General features: G+C 41.5%; 1 protein-coding gene across 1 annotated transcript in view; it reads right to left on the bottom strand.

Moving 5' to 3' along the window:
• Positions 1-14,103, bottom strand: part of LOC129696062 (thioredoxin domain-containing protein 6-like) — a 63,957-nt gene that overhangs the window by 27,405 nt on the left and 22,449 nt on the right. Inside the window, exons 7-10 of the mRNA XM_055633469.1 lie at positions 13,575-13,648; positions 10,368-10,460; positions 2,491-2,621; positions 659-780 (exon numbers count right to left, since the gene is read on the bottom strand). Of these exons, the coding sequence (XP_055489444.1) occupies positions 659-780; positions 2,491-2,621; positions 10,368-10,460; positions 13,575-13,648 (420 nt within the window). The remainder of the gene's footprint in view (positions 1-658; positions 781-2,490; positions 2,622-10,367; positions 10,461-13,574; positions 13,649-14,103) is intronic.

Below are 14,103 nucleotides of genomic sequence, written 5' to 3'. Positions count from 1 at the left end.
CCTGGGCCTCCTCCATGGCCAGAGTGAGTCCCACTGCAAATTGGAGGAGCAGCGCCTCATATTTTGCTTGAGCAGTTTACCTCAGCAGTATGAACATTGACCTCCAATTTCAGGTAGTCCTTGCTTTCTCCCGCCTTCCTCTCCCCTTCCCAGCTCTCCCACAGCCTACTTTCTCTGCCTCTTCCTTTCTTCTTTTTTGCAAGAGACTCATCTGTTTCCTTTTTATGCTTTATCCAGCCCTTAAAATCCCTTGATACGCAGACTTCATTGGATTCGTTCGCCATGGAACATATTGGCCTGAACTCCCATTTATTCACTTTTAAATGCTGACTTTAGCTGTACTCACCACAGGAATATTCTTAGATGGAAGAATTGCTCTGAAGTGTGATACACTTTGAAGCCTCATTAGCTACTGTCTTCCTCCTATTTTTTGTCCCTTCTTTCTTGTCAAACTGTAGATCACTACCTCTAAAAATGTGTTAACCATGTAGCATTCACCTTTGCAGAAGCATTATAGAGGTTCTAGTTAGGCTTTGAGCTGTGAAACCCAGTCCTCTGTCATACTTTTAATCTAAAAAAGGGCCAACTTAACTTAAAATACAAGTTAATCTTAATTAAAGAAGACAAATCATACTAGGGATCTTATACTGTATGGTACCTCTTTGTAATTCAAGAAGTTGTGGGCTGATGATTGCTAGTGTCCTTTCAATCTTTTTGTATTTTTCATAAATTATGGGAAAAAAGAAACTGAATAGCCTGTGGGCTAGATCTCTAATGTCACTAGGGAAAAGAAATAAAAACAGCTTATTTCCTTCATAATTGTATACTGTAAATTTATTTGGTGTCAATTCTGAAGCAATTGAGACATAAAAAGCAAAATATCCAACATCACATCCTACACCAGGGATGGGCTCAGGGCAGGTTGAATCCCATTTTTCAGGCCAAGCAAATTCAAATGCATACAATTTGGACTCTACTATTCAAAGTAAAATGAATTTTAAGTGCTATTCATCTCAGGGAGAATCTAACTGCAATTTGATTTGAAGCCTGGTGTTATGAGAAAAAGGTCAAGGGGAATTACACTACTTATTTTCAATATGACATCCAAGGCTCTCTTTTCTGGAGTGAAACTGTTCTCTGACACTTTAGTGATTGAGACAGCAATCAGGTGATAGAATGCCTGTTATATGTTAATAACCTTCATCCTGGCCCAACATATGAATGTCTCTCTTAAGGCACTTCATACATACGAAGAAGTATTTGGGAGACTGGCAAGATGGATAGGAATGGATTTTTTATCTTCTGCGGGACCTTATGCCAGGTGTGAACAGGGTAGTTCCTCATGTTTTCTCTCCCCACTCCCCACCCTTTCACCATCCCTGAGTCACATGAATTGGGGTCTGACGGAGCTCGGAGCATTAAGCAGATTTACTTGCTCACACTGAGTCAATGAGACCATAGAACATAGCACAGTACACCCCATGAATAAGCCTTTTGGCATCTGGTGTTTGCTCTTCCTATGCCTGCTTGCTATCCCAGCACAGCTGTTTCTATGATCCTCTTCCACACACTGTGTTTGTTCATTTCCAACACAAACAGTTGAGGCGATGAACAATTATCAGGAACAGAAAATGTCGCAAGGTTTATGAAATAAGTCCAGTGGGCAGATCAGACAGCGCAGTGAAAGGCTTGGATAGAGTGGATGTGGAGAGGATTTTTCCACTGGTGGGAGAGTCTAGGTCTAGAGATCATAGCCTCAGAATTAAAGGACGGTTTTTTGGGCAGGAGATGAGGGGAAATTTCTTTACTCAGCATTCTTTGCCACAGAAGCTGTGGAGGCCAAGTCAGTGGATATTTTAATGGCAGAGATAGATTCTTGATTAGTACAGGTGTCAGAGGTTACGGAGAGAAGGCAGGAGATTGGGGTTAGGAGGGGGAGGTAGATCAGCCATGATTGAATGGCGGAGTAGACTTGATGGGCCGAATGACCTAATTCTACTCCTATTCCATATGACCTTATGACCTTGTGAACTGCATTTGCTGAAATGCAAGGAACAGCACAGGTAAATCAGATTAACTTTTATACCTGGTTAAGATGTTTTAGACATGAGCGGGGTATGCAAAAGAAGAGGTATCACACTACTGTTTCGGGAGAACATAATGGCTGTACTTAGACAGATATCCTGGCGAGATCAGCCAATGAGGCAATACGGGTAGAATTTAAGAATAAAATAGAATAATGTGAAGGGATTATACTTTAGGCCACCCAAGAGTCAGCAGGAATGAGATGACAAGTTATCCGGAAATATTATCCATGTCACTAAATGAATGGTGTTAATTAATTTTATAATAACTGGTATGCTATTTTGAAATTGTCTTAATTTACACTGAAATATATACTTTACAAAATCTACTGGAGAACACAATGATCAATGTTACAAATTAATCTAATTCAGTTATCACTGTTCAGAACAATTACGCAGCTCATACCTGTCATCATCGTTTGTTTTGGTAATTTCAGCTTCATCCATGTCAAATACAAAATCTTTCATTTCATCAGATAATAACAGTACATCACAGACACCACTTGACATTGTTTGCACAATCTCTTCATAGTTACGCTGCACAAGATAATAATTTACCATGAGAATTAGGAAGACATCATATTAATATTAATCACATATTTTAAATGTATTATACATTTTATCTTGCAAAGATTTTCAGTATTTACAAACCTTCCTGCTTCCTCGTCAAAATCCTCAATGTATGCCACCTTCTCAAACTCCCTGGTAATTTCCTTATTTAAATTGTGTTTCTACTTTTCAATTTTTTTTCCATGATTTATCATCTTTAATGCTGGACCCGCCCGGCTGCATGCGCGGAGCTGACCAGGACTAGGTCCGGCTGCCAGCAGAACAAGTAGAGATGTAGGCGAGCGAGCAGGGGAGCAGGGGCATCGGAGAGCCGTCGCAAAGTGAGTGGTCCCCCCATCAATACACTTCAGGGGAAAACACCAGCCCATCCAAACTCTCTTTTTATCTAATGACATCCAGTCCCGGTATTATTCTTGTGAATATTTTTTTGCACCCCTTTCAGGACATCACTGTTATGTTGGCATGTTTCAGGACATCATGAGTATATCTGCCTTACCTGTCAGGTTTCTTGCAGAAAATAATAGTGGTGCTCGACCCCTTGTTTCGGGCTGGCCATGCCGAACTCCTGTGTAACAATGTCCGGAAACTGGGCCAGAACCTAGTCGTTGACATTGTCCACCGTTGCCACCGGATTGCTGCTCGATGGGGCAGGCACAGTAAGGCGCATGGAAATCACCTCCAATGACCTCGCATGGACCGAGGCGCTGCCCCTTCACATCCACTAGGAGCTCTTGCGCCCGCAAGAAATTTGCGCCCAGCAGCAGCTGGGACACGTCTGCGATGACAAAAGGCCAGATGAAATGGCATGCACCCAATATAATGGGGATAGTATGGATGCCGTAGGTGCGGATGGGACTCCCGTTTGCCATGGTCAAGAGGGGGCCCAGCTTATCGGCCCGCATGTCCGCTCCGGAAGGAGGCAAAACACTATCCTCTGCTCCAGTGCCCACCAGGAACCTACGCCCCAAGCACCAGTCCCAGGTGTACGAACGATTGATTTCAGCTCTGGAGCTTCCCGGGAACGCACACGGTTGGCGGCATTGGTGGGCCGCTGTCCCCCAGCTTTGGTTGTAACAGCACCACATCCTTCTCTCCTGTGCCACATGTCTGGTCTGTGGCTCTTGTGGGTGTGGGCCTTTGCAGGCATGTTCCTGGGTGGCTGGGCCTTCCAAGGTGCTGAATCAATGCAGTTGGAGAGAGAAGAATCGCGCCTATATTAAAAGGCAAGCAATCCTCTCTCTCCATTATTAATCCTCTCTCTCCTGTTGGCATGAGTTGTCCAGCCAGTAAATTACATTTTTAACTTTGTTGTCTCAGTAATAGTATAAGAAGTTGGCAAGAGTCAATCCGCCCGTTTCTTTGGGTTTGCATAGATGCCGTTTATGAATTCTATGTGTTTCATAATCCGAGATAAAGTTTGTAATCGGAGAATCAAGATTTTTGAAAACATTTTTAGGAAGATATATCGGTATTGATTGAAATAAATATAGAATTTGTGGGAGGAAGATTATCTTTATAGCATTTTTTCTGCCTATTAGAGACAACGGGGGTGTTTTCCAAAATTGAATAAGAGCATTTAATTTAGTAACTAAAGGCGGGAAGTTTGCATTGAATAGAGAGGTATATTTTCTGGTTACCTGAACACCCAGATATTTGAATTTTTCCGTAGAAATTCCGAAAGGGAATTTTAAAAGGTATGTCGGCTCTTCAGGTTTTATTGACAAAATTTCACTTTTGTTCCAGTTTATTCTATATCCTGAAAAGGAGTCGAATTCCTCTATAAGATTTAATATATTTGGAATACTAATGTGAGAATTGGTGATATATAATAATACATCATCTGCATATAATTATATTTTGTTATTGGAGTATTTAGAATTATAGCCGTGAATGTTTGGATGTACTCTTATACTTTCCACTAGTGATAATGCACATCCCTGTTTATTGCCCCTGGATAACTGGAATTTAGGAGAGAGTAAATGGTTAGTCAGTATTCTGGCAATCGGCTTATCATATAACAGTTTTATCCATGAGATACAATTTTCTCCCATCTGAAATTTTTGCAGTACCGTACCAAGCATTCTACTTGGTCAAATGCTTTTTCTGCATCTAATGAAATAATCGATAAGTCTTCTTCTTTAGTTCTGTGTGAGTACATTATGTTAAAAAGGCATCTCAAATTATTAAATGAATGTCTCTTGGGTATAAACTCCGTTTGATCCGAGTGTATTAATTTATTAGTGTATTTACTTAATCTTCTTGCCAAAGTTTTCGCTAATATTTTCTGATCTGTATTTAACAGGGCGATTGCTCTGTATGATCGCGGGTCTTCTAGATATTTACCTTTTTTGGGCATATGTGTGATAGTTGATTCAGCTAGTGTTTGCGGTAATGTCTGTTCTTTAAATGCGTATGTATAAAGGTTGTATAAACGCAGAGAAATTACCTCATAAAATCTTTTATAAAATTCGTTACTAAACCCGTCTGGTCCTGGTGTTTTGCCGTTCTTCAATGAATTAATTGTTTCTTCTATTTCTTTAATTGAAATCTGTGCTCCTAATTCCTCTTGTTCCAGCGGATTAAGTGTTGGAAGTTTACAGTCATCAAGAAAATTTGTAATTTTTCTCCTTTCTGTTGATGTTTTGGATGTATATAAGTTTTGATAAAATTGGGCAAATCTTTCATTAATGCCTTTTGGAAGCGTTAACAATTCACCTTTATCTGATTTGATTTTTAGGATAGTATGGTCCTTTTCAACTTTTGTGTGGCATGCTAAAAGTTTATATAGAAGTTGTTGAGGGATGTTGGGGAAATTACAAACCTCCCAAGCTTTCCAAAGGCATTTGTTGTGCTTTCTTGACCAAAGCTTTGATGCAGCTGAAGCACAGTTTGCTGATAATATTTATTGAAACTTTTGACCATCTCTACTTTGGTGCCATCAATGTATAAGGTAGAAGGCATAGATTTCAGGTGAGAGGGGAAAGATTGAAACATAGAAACATAGAAAATAGGTGCAGGAGGAGGTAATTCGGCCCTTTGAGCCAGCACCGCGATTCATTGTGATCATGGCTAATCATCCCCAATTAATAACCCGTGCCTGCCTTCTACCCATATCCCTTGATTCCACCAGCCCCTAGTGCTCTCTCTCTTAAGTCCATCCAGTGATTTGGCCTCCACTACCCTCTGTGGCGGGGAATTCAACAAATTCACAAATCTCTGGGTGAAAATGTTTTTTCTCCCCTCAGTCCTAAATGGCCTCCACTTTATTTTAAGACTGTGGCCCCTGGTTCTGGACTCGCCCAACATTGGGAATTCTTTTCCTGCATCTAGCCTGTCCAGTCCTTTTATAATTTTATATGTTTTTATAAGATCCCCCCTAATCTTTCTAAACTCCAGTGAATACAAGCCTAGTCTTTTCAATCTTTCCTCATATGACAGTCCCGCCATCCCAGGGATCACTCTTGTGAACCTATGCTGCACTGCCTCAATCACAAGGATATGCTTCCTCAAATTAGGATACCAAAACTGTACACAGCATTCCAGATGTAGTCTCACCAGAGCGCTATGCAACTGCAGAAGAACCTCTTTACTCCTATACTGAAATCCTCTTGTTATGAAGGCCAACATTCCATTTGCCTGCTGTACCTGTACGCCAACTTTCAGTGACCGGTGTACAAGGACGCCCAGGTCTCACTGCACCTCCCCCTTACCTAAACTAACCCCATTGAGATAATAATTTGTCCCCTTGTTTTTGCCACAAAATTGGAGAACCTCATCTATATAATACTGCATCTGCCACGCATCTGCCCACTCACTCAACCTGTCCAGGTCACCCTGCAACCTCCTAACATCCTCTTCACAGTTCACACTGCCACCCAGCTTTGTGTCATCCGCAAACTTGCTAGTGTTGCTCCTAATTCCCTCTTCCAAATCATTAATATATATGGTAAGCAACACCAAGCCTTGCGGCACTCCACTCACCACTGCCTGCCATTCTGAAAAAGACCCGTTCACTCCTACTCTTTGTTTCCTGTCTGCCAACCAATTTTTTATCCATGTCAACACCCTACCCGCAATACCATGAGCTCTAATTTTAGTCACCAGTCTTCCGTGCGGGACCTTATCAAAGGCTTTCTGAAAGTCTAGATACACGACATCCACTGGCTCCTCTTCATCCATTTTACTCGTCACATCCTCAAAAAATTCCAGAAGATTAGTCAAGCATGATTTTTCTTTCATAAATTCATGCTGACTTGGACTAATCCTTTTACTGCTTACCAAATGCCTCAATATTACCTCTTTATTAATTGACTCCAGCATCTTTCCCACCGCCGAAGTCGGGCTAACTGGTCTGTAATTCCTCGTTTTCTCTCTCGCTCCTTTCTTGAAAAGTGGGATAACATTAGCTATCCTACAATCCACAGGAACTGATCCTGAATCTATTCAACATTGGAAAATGATCACCAACACGTCCACTATTTCTAGAGCCACCTCCCTGAGGACCCTGGGATGCAGACTATCAGGCACAGGGGATTTATCATCCTTCAGTCCCATTAGCCTACCCAATACTATTTCTCACCTAATGAAAATTTCTTTCAGTTCCTCTCTGCCTTAGATCCTCTGTCCTCTAATGCTTCTGGGAGATTGTTTGTGTCTTCCTTGGTGAAGACAGATCCGAAGTACCCGTTTTGTTTCCTTCTGTTGTCCTCTAAAAGTTTCCCAATCCTCTGGCTTCCGGCTACTCTTTGCTGTGTTTATACATCTTTTCTCTTAGTTTTATTCTATGCCTAACTTCTCTTGTCAGCCACAGTTGCTTCCTACTCCCCTTAGAATCTTTATTCCTTTTTGGAATGAAATGATCCTGCGTCTTCCGGATTATGCCCAGAAATTCCTGCCATTTGCTGTTCCACCGTCATTCCTGCTAGGATCCCTTTCCAGTGAACCTTGGCCAGCTCCTCCCTCATGCCTTCATAATCCGCTTTGTTCAACTGCATCACTGACACTTCCGATTTAACGTTCTACTTCTCAAATTGCAGATTAAAACTAATCATATTATGATCACTACCTCCAAGCGGTTCCATTACCTCAAATTCTCTTATCAAATCTGGTTCATTGGACAACACTAAATCCAGAATTGCCTTTTCTCTGGTCGGCTCCATTACAAGCTGCTCTAAGAATCCATCTCGGAGGCATTCTACAAACTTTCTTTCTACAAGATACAAACATTCTACAAGACTCTTTCTTGGGGTCTTGAACTAACCTGATTTTCCCAGTCTACCTGCATATTGACATCCTCCATCACCAAAGTGGCATTACCTTTGTTACATGCCAGTTTTAACTCCTGCTGCAACTTACACCCTACATCCGGGCTACTATTTGGGGGTCTGTAGATAACACCAATTAGTGTCTTCTTGCCTTTACAATTCCTCAACTCAATCCACAGTGACTCTACCTCGTCAGTCCCTATGTCTTCCCTCGCAAGGGACTGAATTCCATCCCTCACCAGCAGACCTAACCCACCTCCTCTGCCCACCTGCCTGTACTTTCTACAGGATGTATAACCGTGAATATTAAGTTCCCGGGTCCGATCCTCCTGCAGCCACGTCTCAGTAATCCCCACAATGTCATATCTACCGACCTCTAACTGAGCCTTAGGCTCGTCTACTTTACTTCTTATACTTTGCGCATTCAAATACAATACTTTTAATTCCTTACACATCTCACCTTTCACATCGATCCCTATTACACTTGGCCATACTCTCCTATCCCTTTGTGAGCTTTCTTTCCCGTTAATTCTGGGGTCATTAACTATCCCTTTACTCCCTTTCCCTTTAACTCCGTCCTTGACTATCCCATTTGACACTCCCCCCCCCCCCTTATTTAGTTTAAAACCACCTGTGTCGCACCTGTGAAAGGCAACCAGAAGAGTTGTGAGTACATGGAATGAACAACCATAGGAAGAGGCACGTACAATTACAATGTTTAAAATACATTTGGTCAGACAAATGAATGGAAGAGGCTTCGAGGGATACAGGCCAAATGCGGACAAACAGGACCAGCTCACAAAGGCAACTTGTTTGGCATGGACAAGTTAGGCTGAATTTCCATGACTCCTTTAAATTATTAGGATCTGTGTAACACTTGTGTAACCAACACTTATTGCCCATCCCTTATTAACCTTTGAGAAGATGGTAATGACGACTAAGAGGTTTGCTCAAGTCAATTTCAAAGTCAATCACCATGATGAGGCTGAAGTTACATTTAGCATTAACCAAATAATAATGGCAGATTTTCTCCTCTGAAGGTCATTAGTGTGTCAGATGAGGTTTTATGACTTTTGGTCAATATTACTAAAACCACTTGTTACTGCTTTTCCAATTTCAACATCATTAACTGAATTCACATTCCACAACTATGATGGTAGGATCTTAAGTCAGGCGTCCAGATTAAAATCAGATGAATGAACCACTTACATCCTAAAAGTTTAATTGTGAAACACAATTACGATATATTCCATTTTCTTTTCCTCTAAATTCTTTTGTGCTTTATATTCTTTTGTTGATCTTTATCCTTTACTAACATAGAACAGTACAGCATAGCAACAGGCCTTTCAGCGCACAATGTCTCTGACAACATGATGCTAAGACCTATTCTTATTTGCCTGCACATAATCCATATTGCTCCATTCCCTGATTATCCCAATGCCTATCTAAAAGTATTTTGAGTGCCACTATTGTATCTGCCTCCACCCCCACCCTCAGCAACGTGTTCCAGGCATTCACCATCCTCTGCGTAAAAGACGTGCCCAGCACATCTTTAAACTTTTCCCCTCTTACCTTAAAGCAACGCCCTTTAGAATTTGATATTTCTATCCAGGGAAAAAGGTTTTGGCTGTCTATATTTATGCCTCTCATAATTTTGTATACACTTCTATTAGGTCTTTCTTCAACCTCCAGTGGTCCAAGGAAAACAATCCCAAGTTATCCAACTTCTGCCTATAGCTAATATTCCCTAATACAGGTATCATTCTGGTAAACGTCCCCTGCATGCTCTCCAAAGCCTCCATATATTTCCTGTAACGGGATAAGTAGAACCATGCAATACTCCAAATGCAGCCTAACCAAATGCTAATAGAGCTGCTCCATCACTTCCTGACTCTTATACTTAACGCCCCACCCAATGACGGCAAGTATACCATGTAGTTTCTTAACCACTCTATCTACTTGTGTTGCCACTTTTAGGGAGTTATAGATTTGGACGTCAAGATCTTTCTTGCCATTAATGGTCTTGCCTATAATTATGTATTTTCTCCTTGCATTCGACCTCCGAAATTGCAACACCATATTTGCTCGGATTAAACACCATGGGCCATATATCTGTAGCTGATCTACAACTCACTGAATACTTTGTCAGCCTTCCTCACAGTCCGCAACTCTAGCCAACTTGGGTTTTAATCTTGTATCCTCTCTGTTTGCCGGTTTTGTCCTTTAACTTTCTAGTTTTGTGTGTCCATAGTCCTTTTTTAATTGTTTATTTTCTTCCAATAATACCATAGAGTGTTTAGCTGCAGCAGGCATTGTTCCAGTTGTTCACCTTTTAAACAGAACTTCCAAATCCTTTTATAGTCACAAATTATTTTACAACATAATATGATGTCATAATATGAAGCCATATCAGTATAACCTACTTGTGATGTTTTGGAAAAGTGCTTACCTGGTGTTTTTTATGTTCATACAATTCTTTGGCTTCTTCCTCAGTCAATTGTGCTGTTTCTTCTGCCATAATTTGTAGTCCTGCCTCACTAATCTTTGGAAAACATCAAAAAACAAATATTCATCTCCTAATAACTAGGAAAATAACATAATTGGATTATAACTGGATTATCTTATAAAGAGAACAAAATATGACATAAGAGGGCTACAAAGGTATAATAGTTGTAGGTTAAGTTAGTGGGCAAAGATCTGATTAATACAGTGTAATGTTAAAAACCGTGGAATTGTAATTTTGGCAGGAAATATATGAAAAACATATCAAAACAGATCACAGAGGTCTGAGATAAAGAGAGATTTGAACATCCTAACACATTATTCCTAAAATGCTAGCTTTCTTCAGGTACAGCAATTAATTAGGAAAGAAAATTAAGTAGAAAAATAATGATATTATGTAGTACAGGGGTAACTGAATACAAAAATAGGGAAGCTATGCTTCAACTTTGAATGGCATTATGTCTGGAGTACAATATCAATCTCCTCCTGAAAGGAAGGACACTAATGCGTCGGAAGCAGTTTAGAGTCTGGCTCAGCCAGTAGCACCTAGGAATAGACTGGGTGACAACCACAAATAGTTTGGTGACTACTGGAGAGACAGTTGACGGCACGGAAAGATGGCACCCGGGACAGGCTGGGTTAGCACCCCAGTCTGTGTCTTTCGTTAGAAAGACACCCAGCAAAGCTACGGAAAGGCCTAATGAACCACTGTAGCCTAAAAATCCATCAGGCAAGAATGAAATGCTCGGAGAAGGAGAAAGAGGTGTAAAGCACAGGCCTTGAACCTGGTGAGACACAGGCGGAGCTCGGCCAGGAGGAGCCCCACAGAGCCCAGTCCCTCCACGCACTAGAGTCTCCCAACCCCTGCAGAGTAGTTATTAAGATGGCTGATCCGTGGCCGGTTGCTGCTGGGATGCAAGTCGGGGCCTGATCAACCCCGGCTGGGTCGCCTGGGCGAGGGTGTCTGATGTTGTGAGACCCGAAACACCCGATGACCCCTGGTCACATCACTGAGGATGCGTCCCAGCGTATCTAGAAGATGTATATTTTTCACAGAGAAGGTTTACCACACTGATACCTAGAAGGATGGGTAGTTTGAGTTTGCTGGAGTTTGGAAATGTGAGCGATAACTTCACTGAAACATATAAGATCAAAATCTACTGGGTATATTCTCTTTTGTCCACATATTCTCTTTAGTACATGTATTATTATCATTTCCAGTAATGACTGCAGTTGGTTTGATTACCATTACTATAAAAATGTTTGTCTGCAAAGAAAAAACAATACCCTAGTGGATGCATTAGTAATAATCTTTCAAAACTCCTTAGATTCTGGAGTAGTTCCAGAGGATTGGCGGGTAGCAAACGTAGCAAACGTAACCCCACTTTTTAAGAAGGGAGGGAGAGAGAAAACGGGGAATTACAGACCAGTTAGCCTAACATCGGTAGTGGGGAAACTGCTAGAGTCAGTTATTAAAGATGGGATAGCAGCACATTTAGAAAGTGGTGAAATCATTGGACAAAGTCAGCATGGATTTACGAAAGGTAAATCATGTCTGACGAATCTTATAGAATTTTTCGAGGATGTAACTAGTAGCGTGGATGGGGAGAACCAGTGGATGTGGTGTATCTGGACTTCCAGAAGGCTTTCGACAAGGTCCCACATAAGAGATTAGTATACAAACTTAAAGCACATGGCATTGGGGGTTCAGTATTGATGTGGATAGAGAACTGGCTGGCAAACAGGAAGCAAAGAGTAGGAGTAAACGGGTCCTTATCACAATGGCAGGCAGTGACTAGTGGGGTACCGCAAGGCTCAGTACTGGGACCCCAGCTATTTACAATATATATTAATGATCTGGATGAGGGAATTGAAGGCAATATCTCCAAGTTTGCGGATGACACTAAGCTGGGGGCAGTGTTAGGTGTGAGGAGGATGCTAGGAGACTGCAAAGTGACTTGGATAGGCTGGGTGAGTGGGCAAATGTTTGGCAGATGCAGTTTAATGTGGATAAATGTGAGGTTATCCATTTTGGTGGCAAAAACGGGAAAGCAGATTATTATCTAAACGGTGGCCGATTGGGAAAGGGGGAGATGCAGCGAGACCTGGGTGTCATGGTACACCAGTCATTGAAGGTAGGCATGCAGGTGCAGCAGGCAGTAAAGAAAGCGAATGGCATGTTGGCTTTCATAGCAAGAGGATTTGAGTATAGGAGCAGGGAGGTTCTACTGCAGTTGTATAGGGTCTTGGTGAGACCACACCTGGAGTATTGCGTGCAGTTTTGGTCTCCAAATCTGAGGAAGGACATTATTGCCATAGAGGGAGTGCAGAGAAGGTTCACCAGACTGATTCCTGGGATGTCAGGACTGTCTTATGAAGAAAGACTGGATAGACTTGGTTTATACTCTCTAGAGTTTAGGAGATTGAGAGGGGATCTTATAGAAACTTACAAAATTCTTAAGGGGTTGGACAGGCTAGATGCAGGAAGATTGTTTCCGATGTTGGGGAAGTCCAGGACAAGGGGTCACAGATTAAGGATAAGGGGGAAATCCTTTAAAACCGAGATGAGGAGAACTTTTTTCACACAGAGAGTGGTGAATCTCTGGAACTCTCTGCCACAGAGGGTAGTTGAGGCCAGTTTATTGGCTATATTTAAGAGGGAGTTAGATGTGGCCCTTGTGGCCAAGGGGATCAGAGGGTATGGAGAAAAGGCAGGTACGGGATACTGAGTTGGATGATCAGCCATGATCATATTAAATGGCGGTGCAGGCTCGAAGGGCCGAATGGCCTACTCCTGCACCTAATTTCTATGTTTCTATGTTACACTCACTGCTGGAACATCTGGATAATATGGACACCTATGTCAGAATCTTATTTACTGACTCGAACTCTGTCTTCAATACCATAATCCCAACTAAATTAATCTCCAATTTTTTGGACCTGAGAGAGGCTACTTATCTTGTGGAGAATCTTAAAGTAGGAGTCACAATTTAAAAAGAAGATTTAAAATTAGATATGTGATTTTTTTTTTCCATCCTGGTGAGGTTACAATCAGTTTAGCCGCGATCTTATGAATTGGTAGAGGAATCCTAAGGAGTTGAGTGGCTTATTCTCGCTCCTGAATAGTATATTAGTATATTCACATTTCGCTTACCTGCTCTTTGATATTATTGTCATTTCCAGTAATGACTGCATTTGGTTTGATTATCACCACTGCAAAAATTTTGTCTGCAAAACAAAAGCAATTAAAACATCTTGTAATATCACCAAAGTATACAGCAGTGACACCCCACACAATGCTGGAACATCTAGATAACATGGACACCTGTGCCAGACTCCTATTTATTGACTATAGCTCTGTCTTCAACGCCTAATCCCAACCAATCTCATCTTCAAATTACTGGATGTTAGCACCCCACTCTGCCATTGGATCCTCGACTTCGTGAACCATAGATCACAATCAGTGAGAATAGGTTTCAAAACATCTTCCGCAACAATCTTGAACATTGGTGCCCTGCAAGGTATGTGTTCCCAGCCACCTTAACATACTTCCTATACACTCACAACCCTGCCGTCAAATTCTGCTGCAACTCCATTTACGAGTTTGAAAATTACATCAACATGCTGGGCCGGATCTTGAACAATGACACGATGGGGGCACAAAAAGAAGATGTGAGCTTAGT

Source organism: Leucoraja erinacea, chromosome 4 (genome assembly GCF_028641065.1).
Source record: "Leucoraja erinacea ecotype New England chromosome 4, Leri_hhj_1, whole genome shotgun sequence".
Classification (NCBI taxonomy): domain Eukaryota; kingdom Metazoa; phylum Chordata; class Chondrichthyes; order Rajiformes; family Rajidae; genus Leucoraja; species Leucoraja erinaceus.
This window is presented reverse-complemented; position numbering and strand designations above follow the sequence as displayed.